The 19639-nt window shown below is 45.9% G+C and overlaps 4 protein-coding genes across 10 annotated transcripts in view; 2 read left to right on the forward strand and 2 right to left on the reverse strand.

Annotated features, from left to right (window-relative positions):
• The window catches only part of itga11a (integrin, alpha 11a), a 58614-nt gene extending 54219 nt beyond the window's left edge, over nucleotides 1-4395 (forward strand). For 2 of the 3 annotated variants that reach the window (XM_072718004.1, XM_072718003.1), the window contains 9 exons: nucleotides 192-268; nucleotides 508-591; nucleotides 740-830; nucleotides 1339-1452; nucleotides 1890-1973; nucleotides 2070-2180; nucleotides 2269-2364; nucleotides 2942-3055; nucleotides 3148-4395. In XM_072718004.1, the coding sequence (XP_072574105.1) occupies nucleotides 192-268; nucleotides 508-591; nucleotides 740-830; nucleotides 1339-1452; nucleotides 1890-1973; nucleotides 2070-2180; nucleotides 2269-2364; nucleotides 2942-3055; nucleotides 3148-3225 (849 nt within the window). In that variant the 3' untranslated portion in view covers nucleotides 3226-4395. Of the gene's footprint in view, nucleotides 1-191; nucleotides 269-507; nucleotides 592-739; nucleotides 831-1338; nucleotides 1453-1889; nucleotides 1974-2069; nucleotides 2181-2268; nucleotides 2365-2941; nucleotides 3056-3147 lie in introns of those variants that run through there. The other variant, XM_072718005.1, reaches the window with a different exon arrangement.
• Nucleotides 4396-4773: 378 nt separating this feature from the next.
• Nucleotides 4774-9166, reverse strand: fem1b (fem-1 homolog b). Its single transcript, XM_023815153.2, has 3 exons — nucleotides 8735-9166; nucleotides 8126-8623; nucleotides 4774-7847 (listed from the first exon to the last, which is right to left on the reverse strand). The coding sequence occupies exons 2-3, from the start codon at nucleotides 8371-8373 to the stop codon at nucleotides 6212-6214; spliced, it is 1884 nt and encodes a 627-aa protein (XP_023670921.2). The 5' UTR covers nucleotides 8374-8623; nucleotides 8735-9166; the 3' UTR covers nucleotides 4774-6211.
• A 3581-nt stretch (nucleotides 9167-12747) lies between these two features.
• On the reverse strand, nucleotides 12748-14724 carry LOC111845603 (relaxin-3 receptor 1-like). The gene has a single exon (XM_023815139.2). The coding sequence runs from the start codon at nucleotides 14587-14589 to the stop codon at nucleotides 13378-13380; it is 1212 nt and encodes a 403-aa protein (XP_023670907.1). The 5' UTR covers nucleotides 14590-14724; the 3' UTR covers nucleotides 12748-13377.
• A 1421-nt stretch (nucleotides 14725-16145) lies between these two features.
• The window catches only part of adamts7 (a disintegrin-like and metallopeptidase (reprolysin type) with thrombospondin type 1 motif, 7), a 61740-nt gene continuing 58246 nt past the window's right edge, over nucleotides 16146-19639 (forward strand). For 3 of the 5 annotated variants that reach the window (XR_002838673.2, XM_023815136.2, XM_023815132.2), the window contains exons 1-2: nucleotides 16711-17173; nucleotides 19254-19621. Coding sequence is in view for 4 of the 5 variants with exons in the window: in XM_023815136.2 (XP_023670904.2) it covers nucleotides 17044-17173; nucleotides 19254-19621 (498 nt within the window). In the remaining variant the exon portion in view is untranslated. Of the gene's footprint in view, nucleotides 16257-16710; nucleotides 17174-19253; nucleotides 19622-19639 lie in introns of those variants that run through there. The other 2 variants (XM_023815133.2, XM_023815135.2) reach the window with 2 other exon arrangements.

Raw genomic sequence — 19639 nt, forward strand, 5'->3', positions numbered from 1 at the left:
ACAGTTGTTCATAAAGATCACCTCGCCGGCGCTCAGTAAGGGTCTCCATTCAGGGTCTCCATTTCCAGAACTTACTTTTTCCTTTTGTGACTGAACATGGATCTCATGGCACAGATGTGTGTTGTGTGTGGCCCATGTCCAGCGTGTGACGCACCGGTGCGGATTTACAACCCTCTGACCTTCTGATGCAGGTATCTTTCAGGCTGGAGTTTGAGTTTAGCCGCTCAGTCTTCCTCGATCACGTGCGGGTGATGCTGGATGCTGCCAGGTGAGACCACCTCACTCCAGGAAGCGAATAATGCTGACATCATCATATGGCAGCCTAACACTACAATATATAGGCAGTCTCTTGTATCTGTTGATCTACAATAGATAGGCTATGCAGGGAAAAACACCTCTAATGCTGGATGGGTATACATCACCCTTCAGATACGTGCCATTGAACTATGCCTCACTGTGAAATTAAGCAGTAGCACTTCCAAAAACATGCCCGTTTGTCCTCTGCAGTGACGGGGAGGAAGTCAACATGGCTGACAATCACAATGACATATATCACCAGTTGAGATATGAGGCCGACCTTCTTTTTACAAGGTTTGCTCTGTCTTGTCACCTTGCCGCTCTGTCTTGTCACCTTGCCTCATTGCAGTGAAATACCAGTAAGTCTCCAAGACTCACTGCAAAGTCCCTCCACGTTGAGGTTGTGGCGGGTAACACTGCTCTCCCGCTCCCCCATTTGCAGGGACTCCTCCCCCTCTCGCTGCGAGATTAAAAGCGAGCGTGCCTTGGAGAAGCCCACCAGCAAGAGGGCCCCCTTTAACTTCACCTTCCAGGTCAGTGCTTCCTACCCGCTGAACGACATGAAGGTGGCTAAGACTGGTTTCACTGGTTCTGCAGCAGATGCTTCAGATATTCCGCAGCTTTGGCACTAGCACTTCTGAACTGTATATGAATTGCAGTTCTGCAATAAGCTTGTCCAGGTGGGCATGGTGGTTCAGTGGGCATCATTGATGCCTTGCACCTCAAGGGTTGTGGGTTGAAACCCCCCCCCAGTTCTGTGTTTGCGGAGTTTGCATTTTTTCTCCCAATGCCTCATAGGTTTCCTCTGGGTTATCAAGTTTCCCCCTGCAGTCCAAAGACATGCAATTAGGCTAAATCGCCCATTGAGTGTAAGTGTGTGTATGTGTGATGGACTGGTGTCTAGAGTGATCTGCCTGGGAGAGTCAGCAGGACCCCATGACCCGGAGCCGGCTGAGTGCTTAGAGAGTGGAATGATGTCGTCCATTTGTCTGATACTAGCCCACTAATGCTTTTCTTATCTGTGTTCCTTGCTCACCATAGATACAGAATCTGGGTTATTTCCCTGTGAGAGACCTGCATCTCAGCATCGAACTGCCCCAGGTGGCGAAGAGCAAGACGCCAGTTTTACAGATAACTGACTTCCACATTGATCAGGTGAGAGACCCACATGCTGCTTACGCACCTCCTGACGGAGCTGTACGTCCTGAGTCACTCGGCCGCCGCTATATCGCCGTATTGGTTGCTGTATCGTCACTCAGCCGCTGCTGTATTGGCCGCCGCTGTATCGGACGCCGCGCTCTGTTAGCCCCATAGCTGCCTTCTCCTGAGCTTTGGAGCTGCGATTCCCCTTTAACTGCTTTCCAAGGAATGGCTCAGAAACAATGGAAACGTCATTATCGCAGGCCTTGGCACGTGGGATTGGGAAGCCGGTCCCTACTACCCCTGCCAGCCCCCCATTTAACTCCAGAGTTAATGGGCGCCTCATGTGTTCCAAACATCTTGACATGGAAAAGAAGCTGTTTGCCATAGCTGGGGCTCGCATTTGCTCCCTTGCGAGGAGAGTCTCCTAACGAGATCTTGGCTTCCATCAGACAGACGGCACTCGCTGCATCCCCCGTCATAATGTGACGCCGGGCCAGGACCCCCCCGAGGACCTCTCCCTCTCTCCACAGCTGGTAAAGCGCCCGCCTCAGTTGCTCTTATTTATAGCTGTAATGATCCACCCGTTCCTGTTTTCTGCAAGCTGTTAGCGTTCTGCATCCTGCCCGCAGAACGTGTCCGACAGTGTGCCAGTGCCCGTACAGTGCAGCGTCAACCTGCCGGCCTACAAGGGGGTCACTGTAACAATCGGCGGCCTGTTGCTCCTGGACAGCCTGAGTTCTGTGAGTCCCCGGCTCACTCCTTTAATCGGAGGGCCCGCTACCGCCCCCTGCTGGCTGAGCTGACCTGCTCTCAAACTTGTCCCAACAGCTGAAGTTCAGGAGCATGGAAGTGGTGACCACAGCATCCATAGAGCTAAATGCACCCAGCCCCATGTTCCTGCTAGAAGACAAGCCCGTGCGGCACGTAAGTGCCTGAAGCTTTATGACGAAATGGCTCGGGTTTCGGTGCCGTCGACCTGCACTGCGCACACGGTTAATCTGGCAGGCTGCAGTTTGTTTTAGTCAGGCGTCTGTCTGACTGCACAGCACATATCGCTAAGCTTAAGGACCAAGGGCGCCAGAAGAAAGCTCTGCTATTTTCAGATAAGCTGCTCTGTGCTGCCACCTTTTGGAGAGTAGTAGCTAACAGCATTCACTTACCTCAGGACTCAGCACTGAGGGCTTCTGCTTGCCCCAAGGACAGAAAAGGGCATGCAGTATCACATCTGCGCTTTAGGTCTATAACTTTAACAGCACTTCCTGCAGAATTATTATATTATGAGGAACCGTTTTCTGTCTCTAGGCTTCAACATATTCATTTTATTCCCCAGAGTCTGTGGTAAAACAAATTACAAACTCTGTGGGATAAATTCTTTGAACGGCATATAAAATATCGTTTTAAAATGATGTTTTATCCTTGTAACACTTGCACAGACAAAATACTTGAACCCAATTAAACCTTGATTACCTCTGGGGGTCCCTTCCTTGCCTTGCTGCCTCAGATAATTCTGGAGATAAGAAAAGAGGAGGATCATCGTGTTCCCATATGGATCATAGTTGGGAGTACCCTTGGGGGGCTCCTACTGCTGGCCCTGCTCATCTTGGCCTTGTGGAAGGTAAGGCAGGCTGCACTGGGATGGAAAGGTTACCATACAAACATCACTGTTCCTTCACTTCATTTCCTCGCACCTCCCCTCCATCCTCCCAGCTCGGGTTCTTCCAGAGGCAGAAACGGCGGGAGGAGGAGGAACAGGAGGCCAACGGGAAAGTGGTGGAGGAGCGGTAACAGAGCCCGCATCCCAGGAACAAGCTGGCCCAACACTCAGGGACCATCCAAGACTGAGTCCGCCGACAGCTCTGAGTCCATATGAGACGCACCTGCTTTTTGTGCACTGGGAGAACTGGTCCTCCACCGAGACTCACTGCTGACCCAGAACCAACCAGACATGCGCAGCTCAGCCCGCCCTCTTTTCACCTCTGCACCAATCAGCTCCCACCCATACTGTATTCCCTTCACCAGCATCTCATGGATGAAAATGGGGTTGGATCCTCATTACCTCACCTACAGAGGAGGTGCTTCTACGATTGTGAAGAGGCTGTAATTTGTCCTGACAAATCAGGAGGTAATTTATGAAACAACCTTTCTGAGGATGGCGATCCCCCTCCTTTCACACTTGTGTCCGTGTGTGGACCAGAACCCCTCGTGATCCTTCTGCAACTGGTGGGAGAAAAGCAGTTCATTGCTGAAAGGAGTGAACAAATGAGGGCCCCACCTGAAGGAGCACATGGCCACACTGCAGTGGACTGAAGACGGGCACTGGACTGAACAGCAGGCCCTTCAGCTGTGCAATCAGAAGGCAAGTGTCTTCAGCACAAGGAAAGTGCACGAAATTGAAATGTTCCCGTCGATAGCCCTGAGAATACTGGTATCCAGATCTCCCGTTTTTAGTAACAGATACCTCTCAATGGATGAGGAGTAGTTTCCTAGTTTCTTAAATTGGTTTTTAGATTCTCACCTACCTGATTTGTAACAATGTATTAATAAGCTGCGAAGACTTTGCAGATCATGCTTACATGTAGATGCACTTTTACGATGTATAAACTTGAATTTTGTAAATAGCCAAGTACCTTTTATATGGCCTGATGATTTTTTTTTTACTTCCACAAGCACTGCGGTGTAGCTTTCCTGTTTCTGGCAAGTTAGTTTGTACCAAAATGCTTCACACAGCAAATAGCCTTCAATTAGAAATCATATGCACATTGTACACAGTTAAACCAGTTGTTTTTTGATGGATACAGCCTTCGGATTTCTGTAAGATCATCCATGTGATATCCACTTAACCACATCATGAATTTCTGCAGTCATCAAGCAAAACAGTGTTAAATATTTATTCTTTATCTTGCCCACGTTCTCAATATGTATGTTAATAACTTGGAATATAAAAATGTAAAAGTATTTGTGCCCCTAACCATGTTTTAATGTGTATACTAACCCTACAGATTGAATGTAGCCGGACACTGAATTTCTGCTGTAGATCTGTTCCCCTTCACACCACATGGACGTTAAACTGTCATTTTTATCTTAGTCACAAAGAGCACACCGTGATAACAGAGGACTCCTTTCCTTTGAATTCTGTATTTTTCATACTCCATAAACGACAATTGCATAATGTCAAACACCGAACTGGAGAACCCAGGACAGCAAGGATTAATGTCTGTTAATTATCGCCCTAACAATGAATAGCATTTGACATCTCAACAACGGGAACAAGAAAACCATATCAACTGCTTTTGGATCCTTAAAGACATTTCAGTTAGTAAGACAAACACAGGCTTTATCTTTCCATCTTTTAATTTCTGGTAACGACCTGTGAAAAAAAACACCACAGCCCAAGTTACAAAATGAGAATAAATACGAGTCGAGCCGGAGTTGAAAGCCCACGGGTTTGGGTCCTGGTCACCAGGAGGGGCCTGTGAATTCGGTGCTTATTGTGACAAGAATTGCCAAGCTATGCCCCCAGCCCCCCCCATCCCTTGTGGCTCCTGTGCAGGGGGCCCCAATGCACACAGCGTCTCTGATGACACAGAACCAGACTTCTGCGGCACGGCTGTAACCTAAACGTCTGCCATTTCAGTTTTTCCATGTTAAAGCATAACATGAATCCATTTTTCAGAGAATATTCAGGTGTGTTTTCAAATCATAATCAGACAACCTTAAGAAGTGAGGTGAACAAGCAGTATGAAAGCGGATGAATCTTAGCTTTGGGAGGTCTTCCTGCTAGGGTTTTACAAATTTGAATCAAAATACCTTTCAATCTTAAATATATATATATATATTCAGGTTACCAAAAAAAACAAGAATAAAGTGCAATCTAGATGTATACAAAGATCTGTGTTTCCATCGAATGAGCATAAAGACAGCTGTGCTCTGTATTCAAGAAGACCAGTCTTGAGAAACATGGCAACCAAACATTTCATAATTAAAATATAAAAAAAGTACCAGAATTAACAGAAATACCATAGATTCAACCTTTGCAACCACTGAAAATTATTTACCAAAAGGAGAATGTGTCGACAGAAACGTGACATGGGGTGTGGATCAGTACATTCGTTTTTTTCTTTTTTTGAGAGATTACAGAGATTTTCTTTCAAAATACAAGCATCCTCTCCCATGTAGGCTGAACTGCCTATATTCACACTCACACACACACACACACACACACACACACACACACACACACACCCACCCCTTGTGTGGGGCTGGCCATTACACAGGCTTGTCCTCACCTAAATTAACCCAAACTAACCAAAACAAATCAGCCCTGAATAGCACAATTCTATTTTCAAGCCAAGCCGCACAGTTTTAATAAGCAACAGTATTTCTGCAAAGCAATGTAGAAAAAAACATTCATATTAAAATTCATCACACAAGGCCTTTGCTTTGCACGGACTGGAAGCAGGGTGACTGTCTGAGCACTTGTTTGGATTTTGTTAACACCCAATGTGACGTTTACACCCACTCAGAGGTGAGCTGTTAGGTTTCACCGGTAAACAACCATCCACAGAGTGACGTTACTCACCTTCTTGGTATGTAAAAATGTGGCATCGCTGAGATCATGGTATTAGAGAGACCTGGTACTTGGTTCAATAAGAACAAACCCCCCCCCCAATCCATCATAAAATAAAGCATGTTATTCAACAATGCAGATTTTGATAAAATATTATCAGCCCCAGCACCATTTGAATTAAGTTTAAAAAGAGTTAGTTCTCCATCAGTGAAACTCCACAAACTCCTCCAGGGTTTTTGGGATTTGGTTGCGGTAGCTGATGCGGTGTTGCTGCACAGCACGCGCTGCCAGGCACTTCAGGCTGATCTTCATCTGAGTTTTGAGGAGGATCTCTGAGACACCCGTGGTGCTCTTGTCCAGCGGGGTCTTCTTCTGCTTGTTGGTCATGTCAGTGTGCGCCCCGGCCTCCACCAGGCTGATGATGATGGCGTGCAGCGTGAGGAAGTCACTGATGGGCCGGTTGTATTGCACGATGATGTGCAGGGGGCTGTTGCCCTCCTGGTCCACAGCGTTTACCTGCGCCCCGCAGTCCAGCAGCAGCTTGGTGACCTGCGCGCTGGGAAAGCTGCACACATCGTTGGTGTGGAAGTCATCCACAGGCGTGCTGGAGCTGATGGCCAGGTGCAGCAGCGACGAGCCGTCCCGTGAGCGCGGGTCCAGTTGGATAAGGTTGTAGATCTGCTTGTTGATGCGTGCCCGCTCCTCATCGCTGCACTGCGTCTTGGTGGAGATGCACACCAGGTATAGGAAGGTGAAGATGTTGGACTCATAGTTGTCGACGGCCGAGGGCACGTCGGGGTCCTGCGAGGTCTCCAGCCGGGCCATGCTACGCTCGATCTCCAGCACACTGCAGCGCAGCACTAGTTCCACGTCGCGCGCCTTCACCGGCTCATTCAGGTGGATCATCTGAGAGAAGACCTGGGCAAAGCGCAGCAGGTCCTTGTGGGTGTTGCGGTTGCCCTTCTGCCGCAGGTGCAACGCATGTAGCCACAGGCGGATGCACTGGTCGAACTCCATGTTGTCGGCGTAAACGGCGCCGCGGTAGATGATGGGGTGTGCGACGTCGATGTTGTCCGAGCCCAAGATCCTCTCGCGCACAATCAGCCCCTCCATGTGCAGGGCATCACGGTCCTGCCTGATGGTCTCCAGCTCTTGCGGGGTCTGGCATTCCCTGCGCCTCCCGTACGCCTCGATGGGTGGCAGTACCTCCTTGGGGATGACACGGGACGAATCCCGGTGACGCTCCAGCATGGCAAGGTACAGGTAGTGGTACGTCTTGAGGATATCATAGTTCTCGCGGTCATTGGCGAAGGAGGCGCCCAGCAGCTCCAGGGCCTCAATGCGGCTCTCGGGGTCGCAGTCGGCGTGGGAGAGCAGCAGCTCCACCACATCGGCCTTGCAACTTTCGGCGGCGACCTTCAGCGGAGTCATGCCGTGGCCGTTGACCACCATGGCAGCCTGGTAGCTCACGAGCTCCTTTACGATGTCCAGGTGGCCGGCCTCCGCAGCGAAGTGCAGAGCCGTGGCCCCGCAGTGGGCCCTGGCGTTTGGGTCGGCCCCCCGCTCCAGCAAGAAGCGGACTACGTCCGCATGGCCCTTGTAGGCAGCGATCATCAGGCAGGTGTTGTCGTACTTGTTGGCGATGCTGATGTCGGCATGGTGGTCCACTAGGTAACGCACGATGGCCAGCCGCCCATCGAAGCAGGCGGCCCGCAGGGGTGTGGACTTGGTGACCGTCGTATGGTTCACGTTGGCGTTGTGTAAAACCAGGAGGTGGACCACCTCAAAGTGACCGGCCCCTGCTGCACACCACAGGGCTGTGGCACCATCTATCACATACCTGAGAATCAAAAGGAAAAGACGATAGACAGTTCCTGTTTAACAGCCAACAATCAACCAAGCAAATCAGACTATGCTTCTGCTGTACCTAAATGGCAAACATGTAATCCTTCATAAACATAACTTACAAGGAATGTGTACAAGTTTCCAATATACTATTTCAAAAATGCACCCACGGAAGCACCTGTAAGTCAAACTGTAAACAGTGAATTAACTTCGCAAATTTCAATTGGCATGACAGGCGTTGAAAGTTCATTTTAAACTAAAAACAATACTAACCCGTCGAATCTGACGGTGCCAGTTTGCTCCGTATCCACCCCATAGTGGTCCAGGAGCAGCCTGACCACCTTTGCGTGGCCGTTGCGAGCGGCGATGATGAGCGGCGTGGAGCGCTGGCCTGCGTGCTGGGTCACGTAGCTGAGCAGGTACCGGGTCTCAGCCTCCGAGTGGTTCAGCAGCAGGGCGGCCAGCGTCAGGACCCGGCCCTCGCTGGCCGCCTTGTACACATAGCCGGCCAGCGAATCCATTCCGGCCCGCCCGGTCGCCGGCACCTCCGCCTTCGTCGTAAGAATAGTCCGCTGGCTTCAGCACTACTCAGGCCGCCTCCCATTAAAAACTTAAGGCGAGCCCTTGCGCTGAGGCGAAAGCATTGCAGTGCTGGTGAGCCGCCGAATGCCCCCGTCCCCCGGTGCTCCGGCAGCGGCCAGGCAGCCGGCCGCTCTCCGGCTCTTCCGTGTTCGCTCCGCCAGAAACGAAAGTTACGCCGCCTTCCCAGAACTGCCCCGTAGTTTAAAAAAAAAAAAAACAGAAATAAAATTATATAAAACAAGGATAAAATTAACCTTTGGAAATATTCCAGAAAAGCCCTTAATGATGCAGAATGCTCACGAGTTGGCGCACGAGCTAGCGCAAGGGGCGAGAAGTGAAAGAAGACGGGCGGCGCGAGTGGATAGCGCGCGATCAAAGCCCGCAGACCCCACGGATCGGGACGCGCTTCCGCTTCATTCCGCTACACCGATGCATCAGTTTCTTGTCAGTCGTTCACCGACAAATGGACATATGTCAGTGTTGTAGCTGTTATTCCTTCCCCCCCAGGTCTATCAGTACGCCTCATGACACCTTTCACCTTTGCCCAGGATAAAGTACAGGAAGCAGCTGTGTAACTTCGAAATGCCCCCGTCCTGCAACTGCTACTAACATTTTTTTCTGGAAACCTAGAGGGCGATAAACAGGGTGGGCGCTGAATATTTAAGATAACATAATACTTTATTCATGCAATCCTGTTTGTAAGTACTGGGAATTACTAAAATTATAGCTCCGTTCGTTTGGGAAAACTATGTTCCGCATTCAAAGATTGACGCCTTTCAGAGCCAATGAAAATGGGGAAGGGAGGGGGCGCTATCCCGTCTGGTGCCTCCCCTTGCCTTCCAATTGGCTCCGACTCTGAACCGGTGACTATTCTCAATTGTTACATTGTATTTATTGTTAGTGGTTTATTTACAATTTCTCATATTCAGAGTATGATTCTGTGAACATTGTCAACCAGGGATTTTTAATGAAAAGATCTGGTAATAATAACTGACATTCAGAATTCAGCAATAAGTCAATGTAACACTAGAATAGAATACCTTTATTGTAATTGCACATGTATGACTGTCACTGCACAGGTCTAGACAAGATTTAGTTTGCAGCTTCTCGATGCTATTACTGACAATAAATTAACTAAAAATTGATTAACAAATGACAGGCAAAAAGTGCAAGAAACCAGGAAATCTGAAGTGTATCCATGCATACACACCCCTTGGCTTATTGAGACAGACTAAGAACAGCCAAATGTGAAGAATAGAATACAAGGCAGGTATTGGCTTGTAAAGCAAGTGAGCCTATCAATTTGGAAAATGTTACATGATCTTTAAGGGGCAATAACTGCGCTGTGAAATATTTTAATTTTTAGCATTGTGCAGCCTTGTGTCATATGTAAATGACACACTAATATCTTGGGATATTTTTAGTTTAAAAACTGAAAGGTTTGGCAAGAATGACTCCGTGTAAGTAAGCTGGCCTTCATGCTCCATGGAGCATTTGGTAAAATGACTCAGTTTATACAGGCATGCCAGCTGTCACACATCTGGCGTGACGCTCACCCTTTCAGACTCTCATGCTCACACATGAAATCTTACAACAAATCTAGTTTATTCCATTAAAACCCTAAAATTAGCTAAATCAAAAGCACTGTGGTAGTTTGCAAACCCATCCATTCGTTTTCTGAAACTGCTTATCCAATTCAGGGTCATAGGGGGTCTGGAGCCTGTGGGCATTAGGCGGGGAACAACCCAGGGCAGGGCACAAACCCAGGGCAGGGCACAAACACAGGGCAGGGCACACTCACACACCATTCACACCTATGGGCAGTTTGGTAACACCAGTTAGCTTCAATATGTTTTTAGACTGTGGGGGGGAAACCAAAATATTCAGAGGAAACCCCACAATGACACAGGCAGAACATGCAAACTCCACACACATGGAGCTCTGGCAGAGACGCAAATCCAGGTCCCAGAAGTATAAAGCAAGAGTGCTAACCACTGCACCACCCCCAGATTACAAGCTCTACAGACTATTTTCAAGGTAATAAAACTGTTACATACATGTAAAGACGTGTGCAGACTTGTCTGAAACAGAAAATCTCATGCCGGCCAGCTGACCAAAACTGGCAACTCTGGTTGATTCTCATATTTGGATATGAACTATTTTTGTCTCATCGTCTAGATACCTTTAATTATGACTAGTAATTGGTCATTTAGTGGTAAAACTGCAGCTCTCTAGGAAGGTAGATCTTTAAATGAACAATAAACTGCTTAACCTCAGAAAGGTCATTATTCTAAGTATGGAATATTATTTAGTACTGAGAAACAGTGAGAAAATGCAATCATTTGGATATTATCAAAAAGCATGCCAAATACTCATAATGTAATCATTAGAATGTAATCATCATAATGTAATCAATTATCTATGTATCTGCACCTTATCTTAGCCTTTGGTTAGTTTCTGTTGGATCTTTTATTTTAGCCCAGAACATCCACCTTAATTAGCTCTTCAGCTTATCACTATGTAGAAGATCAAACATATTGTCAACCCAAGCTAAGAAACGTGTAACCAGCTAGAGCTGCTAAGATTTGCTACTGAAGAGAAGGGAATTGTCTGAGTTCGCCAGACAGCGAAAAGAAATCATTGACAATCATCACCTAGAGGTGTGGATTAAGGGAGAAAACAATGATGGTGAATGGTTGAGGGAATGATGATGCTTAAGTGATGAGATTATTCATTGTTAAAGGATGAATGTATTACAATCAGTGTAAAGCAGCGTGTGAGACATTGCTGCAGGGCTCCAGCCTTCGCTGTAACCAGAAAGACTGAATGGGAAGATCTACACCAGTGGCTCCTGACTCCTGATTTGGCGGGTCAAGGAAAAATCACAACACTGTAGCCTATGCAGGAAGCAGTGGTTCAGGTATAGATCTCGAGAGCTGTGTAGTTTGTTCAGCAGGTTTTACTCATGTTCAGTATATTTATGTAATTACACTGAATTAGCTGTTTCTTGTTTTGGACCCTCGTCACTGTTTTGTCAGACTGATCTGTGCCACCTCACCCAGACTCCCTTTTTGTTCGCCTCTGTCTCCACATCACAGAAGCCTGTTCACCGTCTTGACAGGTCTTACCCGCGGTCAAACTAAATTGGCAAAGGGGGTACTGGGGGGGGGGGGGGGATGCTTTCAATTGTCCAAGCAAAAGGAGCAGATGTTCAGGTATCATGTGGGCTTCTGCCAGCACTGATTATACTGCTGACAGTATTTAAACTGTCAACAGTATCTTCATTTTATGCATTTTCTGAAACTGTTTGTAATATTCAGGGTTGCAGGAGGTCAGGGGCCTATGGGCACAAGGCTGGGAACAACCCAGGATGGGTGCCAACCCATCACAGGGCACCAACCCATCACAGGGTGCCAACAGGGCACACTCTCTCTCACACACACCTTTGGGCAATTCGGCAAATGCCATTAGTCTCAGCAAGTTTTTGGACTGTGGGGGGGAACCAGAGGACCGGGAGGAAACCCCACAATGACACGGGGAGAACATGCAAACTCCACACACAGAGAACCCTGGCAGAGACTCCAACCCAGATCCCAGAGGTGTGAGGCAACAGTGCTAACTGCTGTACCACCATACCATCCCAAATTCAGTTTATATAAAAATAAAAGTAACATACAGTTTAGCTAAATGCAAAATATAGGTTATTAGTTAATGATAAAGACTGTTGCGGTACAGGAACCGAGCGCCCCCCCCCCCCCCCCCCCCCGAGGTATCGCCATTTTACCTGCCCCGCGAAATTTCGGCACCGCCCAGCCAGCTATGCTTTTGTGCGGCAAAATAGGTACTAAAAAGCTTTTTATTGACAGTTAAACATTTTATGTCACAATTAAAACCGAATTTAAGTAAAATTATTATTGCATACTGTTCCATTCTCTGTTTTGTTTTATAGTTATGTTTTTCAGCACCGCTAAGCCTGCTAATTGCTATATGAAAGGCATACCTAATTAAAGCCTGCTGTCCATGTCAGTCTATATGTAGCCTATCTAATTCGCGCAATATAATATATGATTCGTTATACATTTAGCTATTGAAGCATAATTAAAACTATTCAGGTTAAAAGCGTTTCTAAAATAGTATCATTTTGATGTTAGTCATTTTGTTGTTAGTTACATCATCCGCGCAACTGGCAATATACTTTTTAATGTGAGTAAACCGGTGAGTGGAGGGAAGTAAGAGCGTTTGGAGCAACTACGTCTATCTAACGTTTGAAATATAAAAGACGCCGTAAATAAATAGCAGCAAACCGTCACGTGTACATGAATAATAAAGAAAAACTTTATTATGCAGCTTTGTTTCCTTGACTCTCTTTACATTCGTTTCACTAAAGAGTTACACCTTTTACAATTACAGCTGAATCATACTTAATGCAGAATATGATGTCAGATATTTTGAAAATTTAGACAAAACATGAACGCATATCTGTCACTGTCGTAAACATATAAATCTTGAATAGCATACGAGAACATTGTTTAATACAAAGCTGAAGTGTGTAGCCTATTTGAAAGATAAAACATATTGATAACGAACGGTGGAGGTGGCAGTAACCTTAGCAGAAACAATACAGCAGTAGTCTAGACAAAAGGCGAGCGACTTTAATTCCTGTATATGACAGAAAATATGGCTGGATTCAGTACATGGATTTATTCAGTTCAATCATAGTTTTCGACTCTTCTATATTTCCAGCATTTCTTCTAGCTCTTTTCAATATTTTTTTCCAGAAAACAAGATGAATACTTTATGCAAAACCTCCAAAAAGCACAAATAAACGACTCTAATGCAATCTCCTGTATTTATCTAGTTTGGCACATAATGCAGCCTGCTTCTAAAAAGGTTACCGTCAGTTGTGCTTATCCGTCTAAATACTGAATCAATTTACACGCATTTCATTTGTTTATTTCTGTTTCGCATTGTCCATCAATAGTGGATAGTCTATACTGTTCAGTGGCAATGACATTGAGATGAATAACGTTTTGCGTGTTTTCGTGTTGTGGTTGTAATTCGTCAGAAAAAGGGCGCATTGGATTATTATTATGTATAACAGGTAAAGAAATTCGCCAAAACAAATCCTTCAGCATCTTTCTGAACTCCCTTCTCATGAGACAATACAGGACCGGGTTTAAGCAGCTGTTGACATGAGCTAAGCAGACTGAAAGAGGGAACACGTAAGTGTGGATGGTGTAGTACGCCTTATCCCAGCGTACCATGTTGAATTTAACTAAGACCCCCCAGAAGGTGATAGCGTGGTTCGGCATCCAGCAGAGGAAGAAGGAGAGAACCACGATGGTTACGGTTTTGGTGACTTTGGATCTCCTTTTAGGATAATTGTTGTTCATGCTCCGCTGTCGGATGAACCGCAGGAGCAGCAAATAGCACGCCGAGACTATTAGCATAGGCATAACAAATGCTACCAGTATCTTTTGGAGATGGTAGAGAGCTAGCCAGTGCTGGCCGTCGGGGAATTTAAGGAGGCAGAGCTTTTCCCCGGCTATACTTGTCACTGTGGAGAACATGGAAGTTGGTGCCGTAGCCGCGGTAGCGCAGAGCCAGAGCAGCGCGCTCACCCAGCGCACTGAGCAGCGTGCCCGCCGGCTCCGGCTCTTCAGGGCTGAAGCTACAGACCAGTAGCGGGTAATGCTCATGGCGGTGAGGAAGAACACGCTGGCGTACATGTTCATCACGGTCACGGAAAGAATGATCTTGCACATCGCATCGCCAAACGGCCAGCTGAAGTCAAGGGCGGTGTCTACAGCCCAGAAAGGTAGAGTCAAAACGAACTGGAAGTCCGTAACAGCCAGGTTAAGGACGAAGAAGTTTATTGTGGATTTCTTCCTACCCTGCCTTTCTTTCATAAGGAAAAATACAAGCAAGTTTCCCACTAAGCCGACAACGCACACAGCAGAGTAAACTACTGAAATGATGATCCTGAGGACCGGAGTCCCGTCAGCAATAACATCAATGTCCTCCAGGTTGCTGAATCTCTCCTGGTCCGCGAAAGACCTGTTGAAGACGTCAGTGTAATTGATCTCCACCATCCTTTTTGTCAGGGACGATACCCCTGGTGCCTTCACTAAAACCAAGTTGTTCGCCGATTGCATATCAGGGTTAAAGACCTGGACTTCCTAATAAACAAAGTTGAGACATCACACACAATTGCTGATGTATTTCAGAAACGGAGCATCGTCGCACCGTTATCTCTAAAGGCCAATTACAGCATGGACAGCTCCTGCAGTTTATAGGTACGGTCTGTCTGTCAGACCGCCGCCGCGCGCCGGCTTCTTTGTACAGCGCGTGTTGCGGGCGCCGGCCCCTGGAAAACAAGGATTGGTTCAAAGCTTTTTGATTGACATAAAGTTTGTACTGGTGTTGAGGGGAATTAAGGCAGAAAAAATAACTAATGGGAAAGTGTTTTCTTGGGGTTATCTTTTTTCAGGGCATTGCTATCATTACAAAAAAGCACGGTACTTGTTAATTTTGTTAATTTATTACAGGTATAGCCTACATTCCAATACCAAAATATTAACTTGCTTTTTTTCTTTTTATGCGTCTAATTTGCCTCCAGATACACGCATGTACTGTTATAGGCGCAGCAACCGCACGATCCAGGCGTACCGCTGTCAGAGAAACGCGAATATATTTAAAAACCTTTAAGAAGATACCATGAATTGTTACAGTTAATATATTGTATATACAGCTGGTTATCCAGTGAGTTTGTAGATATGTATTGCTGTTGCTGGATTTGGTGAAGCTTTATGATCCACTTGCTGGTGCTGAAATGAGAGCTCTCATAAGCGGTGAACCCTTTGTTTATTAAAAATATGGCGAAACATTCGACTGATCTTCATTGAGTGCTTCCTTTTCTAAACATATTTATTCTCCTGCCAATGTAGCCGATAATGATTACCCGTTTCCGCCAGCAGTGTCTGTAGAGGTGCACAGCGACTCCTCGGTTGTCGCATATCCCTTCACGTACAGGTGAGAGCCAGGCCCTTCATCGAGCGCTCCTGGACCGTTCTGGGTGGGGTCCGGGATCTGCTCTGGGGCCCAGCAGTGATATAATCACCCTCCCTACAGCGTGCTACTCTATAATCTCAAAGGCAGTAGCAACATTCACTAAATTGGTTGATGAAACAGTCACATGTTTTTGATTTTAGAGCATTAGAGTTTTTTTATTCAGTCTTTAAGATCCTGCAACTCAGTACCCTACTCCGTGCCGCCATATTTAAATTGAAGTAAGCGTGGAGTGTAGCGATTGCAATACGAGATTGCGCCAGTCCTGCATTTCACTGATATTTCGCTAGAGGGTGCTGACGCCAAACAAATAGCTTTTGATTGCTAAAAATCAATTGTGTATTCTGCATGCTTTTCCTCCTAGGGGCTAAATTGCAATTAATAGCATATAAAATAATTTAAAACTTACTAACATTTGATAAAGTTTAACACAGTAATACTTAACTCATGATCAGAAAACTAGAAATTAAATGTTCATTGGTGGAAAAACGCTGCCAGAATTGTTTTTTAGCGATAGAGAACAATGTTTTCTGGGTATTACTTTTAGCTGCAAACAATGATAGTATAGTAAGGATGATACACCGGCTTCAAACAACCTAATTTATTTCATTTCATTTCAGTACATGTAGTTTAGACAGCAGAAGGCTCGGTTTCGTAAGGCTTGAATTCATAAATATTTCTGCGGCTAGTCGTTGGTAACCTAACATGCGGGTGTTTGCTGCAGAGGAGCGGAGATGTCCAGGTAACATCAAAGGTATTCCGAAAGGACACTAGACCCCTCGTATCAGCGCCTAGTAAAGTCTAAGTTTTTTTTCCACATACAGCTTCATGAACTTGCAGTGTTTATATTGTCATATCCGGCATAGAGCATTGTTTGCTGTGCAATCCATCCAGTTCGGCGGCATCCAGGATATACAGAATCTCCAGGGCATAGAAAATCGGTCCATCTAGATATCAAAGCACATCACATAGGCTATGCACAAAACTCAGTTTAGACCGTTCTTGAATTTAAGTTAAAAATATATATATATATGTTGCCCTTATATTAGGCTTTGTTGCCGTGCGTTAATTTCGTTGTGTAGTTACTTCGCAGTTAATATTTGGTCTTTCGTCTTATTAGCTGTAGAGTTAAAGAAATCTTTGCGTTGAAGTCCTCCCACAACAGCTAACAAAGTAACAGAGGAGGGTGTGTCTCTGAGAAGTTTTGCATCGAAAGAAAAACTTGAGTACTAGCCGGATTGCGTAGGGGTGTAGGACGGGCTGGGAAGGGGTAGTCCTTCGGCAAACATCAATACAAACAAGTGGAGAATCCCGGCAAGGGAGCCCCTTTTCCCTGCTGCAGAACTGGGGGTTTCTACCATTAGTTAGGCTTTGTCAAGAAGAGTTTTTATTATATAATTTTGTAGCGTTTTGTCACGACAATACGTTTGTAAAACATTTTAAGTTAGATAAAGATTTGTTTGAAGAACCTTACGTATGCATGACATGTCATTCAATTCTTCCAAGAGAAGGCTTTAGTGTGTCAGGATTTGCGCTGCAACATGTTGATTCACTCGGAGTGGAGATGGCACATTTTTAGTAAAACTTTTTCTCTTATTCGTTTATTAGTAGCGGCAGGGATTTTCGCTATGCTGGAAAACGACAAAACCTTTGGACTTGCACATACACAAGGTGAGTTTAATGACGATGTGCATGATGAAAATGATTCTTTGACTAAGCAGTGAATGAAATACTTAGCATCAGGTTGCTAAGCTGGCGTTAGGCTGCCCGCGAGGTCCGATCGATGTAGGCGCCCCTACTGACAGCAGTACGACCTGTTTCTTTCAAAACTACTTTGCTTAGCAGCACCGGATTTCTTTTAACAAGTGGAGCGAACCGAAAATCGGGTCTAATTCATAATAATTCACAATTTAATGATGAAAAACACTTCTCAGATCTTGTTACCGATTCTCTGAGATAAAGATTACGCTGCTTAGTATATATAATCTCTCTAATCACTGAATTTGTTTAGATTTCCTTTAACATTTTGTATCGGTTGTGGAAATGTGGCTGTTGCATGAAGCAGGTTAGCGATGCAGCGTCTTTTTCTTTGCAGCCAGGTTTTAGGAAATTGTACATTGTTCACATAAATGGAAATCTGGCAACGAAATACTGCCAAATGGGGTTCCCTGAGTTTTTCCTGTCACCGGCCACTGATGGCTTCCAGTTCACTAGGCTTAGCAACAACAACAACAGCATTATGATATTTATGCCGTCATTTGTCACAGATGCCCTGATGGTAAACATTGTATTTTTTATTCCCTCCTGTTGAAATGCAGATTTTGTAAAGGGATATAATGCACCGCATTTGGAGCACAAGTTGTAATATCTGTGCATGTAAACAGTTTTTCTAAAGGCAAATGATTGCATGTTGCATAGCTGACTTCTTCCCCAGATTGCCAACACTGTAGCTTGTCACATTCACTTAGTACCATAGAAATTGTCACTGAGTTTCCTTAAAAACATAACGATCTCCTTCACACAATAATTAGAGTAACTAAAAATTGAGACTAATTACATTTATAATAATTAGTAATTGCTAGTAGTAAGTAATTATTATTAATTAGCAATTAGAAGATTAATTTTCTATGGGTGGCATAGTCAGTAGTCCTTTTGCTTTCCACCTACAGAGCTGGAAATTCAAATCCTTCCAATCTTTGGCTTCCTACAGTTCAAAGACGTGCACTTAGGCTAATTGGCATCTTTGAATTGCCAGTAGAGTGTGAATTTGTGTCTGTGTGTGTGTGTGTGTGTGGGGGGGGGGGACCAGGGGGAACTGCTGTCCAAATGGCGAAAAGACACATGGGACCGACCCTGACAGAGGCCCTAGATTAGAAGCTAAAATGAGTTAAGACAAGACAGCCATTTGCATATTAGGTGGTAAGTTTGCAAAGTAAGTTGGAGGTACATCCTCCTTAGCATTATCAATTAGCATTAGCGCTGGGAGCGTGGAAATGCTAGTCCACCTGCAAGTATGCTGATTTGCACATCACTCAATGTCTGTAGCACTGAGGGGTGTATGAGCGCTGTCGTGGTTTTGGGTATCAAAGAGGTCCATAAGCCTTCTTTTGTATGTGTGCAGTATCTTGTCCAGCTCCATTTTGACTTAATGAAGGGTTGAATCTTCAGCTTTGAAGAGGGTGGATAGCAGCATATTAAGAAAGGAAGGTAAAAGCACAGTGGCTGCTAAGTGTAGCTACTGTACCTGGTATAGTCTGTCTTGCAGATGATGGATGGCAGGTGGGAGCCTTATGGTGCAGCCGCAGCTTGGGCTTGATCATCAGCATTAACCGTTTGCCAGCACCCCCGTTCTTTCTTTGGGGGTCATGATTCACTGCTGTGGGGATGTAGTGACCCCTGGCCCCCCAAGGTGGGGATCCCCAGCAAGTTGCCCACAAAGTAGCTTACATCTTTTGAACGTGAAACAGGCTAAACATAGCGGTAGCAGCGGCGATAGTGGCTGGTCAGTCACTGTTAGATATCAACACCGGGCTACTTGCATTGATCACAGATAATGTTTCCAGCTCCTATTAGCCTGCATGCTTGTGATTTCTGACGTGGAAACTTCAAATACACCCATCACCTCATAATATTTCTCTGTGTTTTTACTGCGTAGCCCTTTTTGTCCCTTCCTGGCATCTTGCTGGTGTTTTGTCTGCAGTAACTCTCAGTAAACAGTGTAATGACGACCGGCTTTTTGTCTCTCTTTCAGAGGACATTCTCCAAGGGTTGCTTGAATATGAGGTTGTTCACCCCACAAGAGTGGACCTGGCAGGCCGCTTTGTGTCGAATTTTGTGTCTCACCGCGTGAGCCGGCTTCGGCGGCGGGACACCTCCTGGACCGTTGGGGCTCCAGAGCAGGTCTTCTACCATCTGCAGTATGGGGACCAAGACCTGAATCTCAACTTAACCCTCAACCCCTACCTGCTGGCTCCTGGCTTCCTCACAGAGAGGAGGTACGGTGGCCTGGAAGGGACCAAAATCCACACTCGCAGCCACTCCCTCTGCTACTTCATTGGGGAGGCGTGGGGTGCCTCCTCGGGGAAGGGCCATGCGGCCATCAGCACGTGTGATGGGCTGGTGAGTGCTCCGCCTCTA

Source organism: Paramormyrops kingsleyae, chromosome 11, assembly GCF_048594095.1.
Source record: "Paramormyrops kingsleyae isolate MSU_618 chromosome 11, PKINGS_0.4, whole genome shotgun sequence".
Taxonomy (NCBI): Eukaryota; Metazoa; Chordata; class Actinopteri; order Osteoglossiformes; family Mormyridae; genus Paramormyrops; species Paramormyrops kingsleyae.

Coding starts and splice junctions, on each gene's coding strand:
- fem1b (XM_023815153.2), bottom strand. CDS start 8,373: ATGGATTCGCTGGCCGGCTATGTGTACAAGGCGGCCAGCGAGGGCCGG. Junction 7,848..8,125: donor GGCACCGTCAGATTCGACGG/GTTAGTATTGTT, acceptor TTTGATTCTCAG/GTATGTGATAGATGGTGCCA.
- LOC111845603 (XM_023815139.2), bottom strand. CDS start 14,589: ATGCAATCGGCGAACAACTTGGTTTTAGTGAAGGCACCAGGGGTATCG.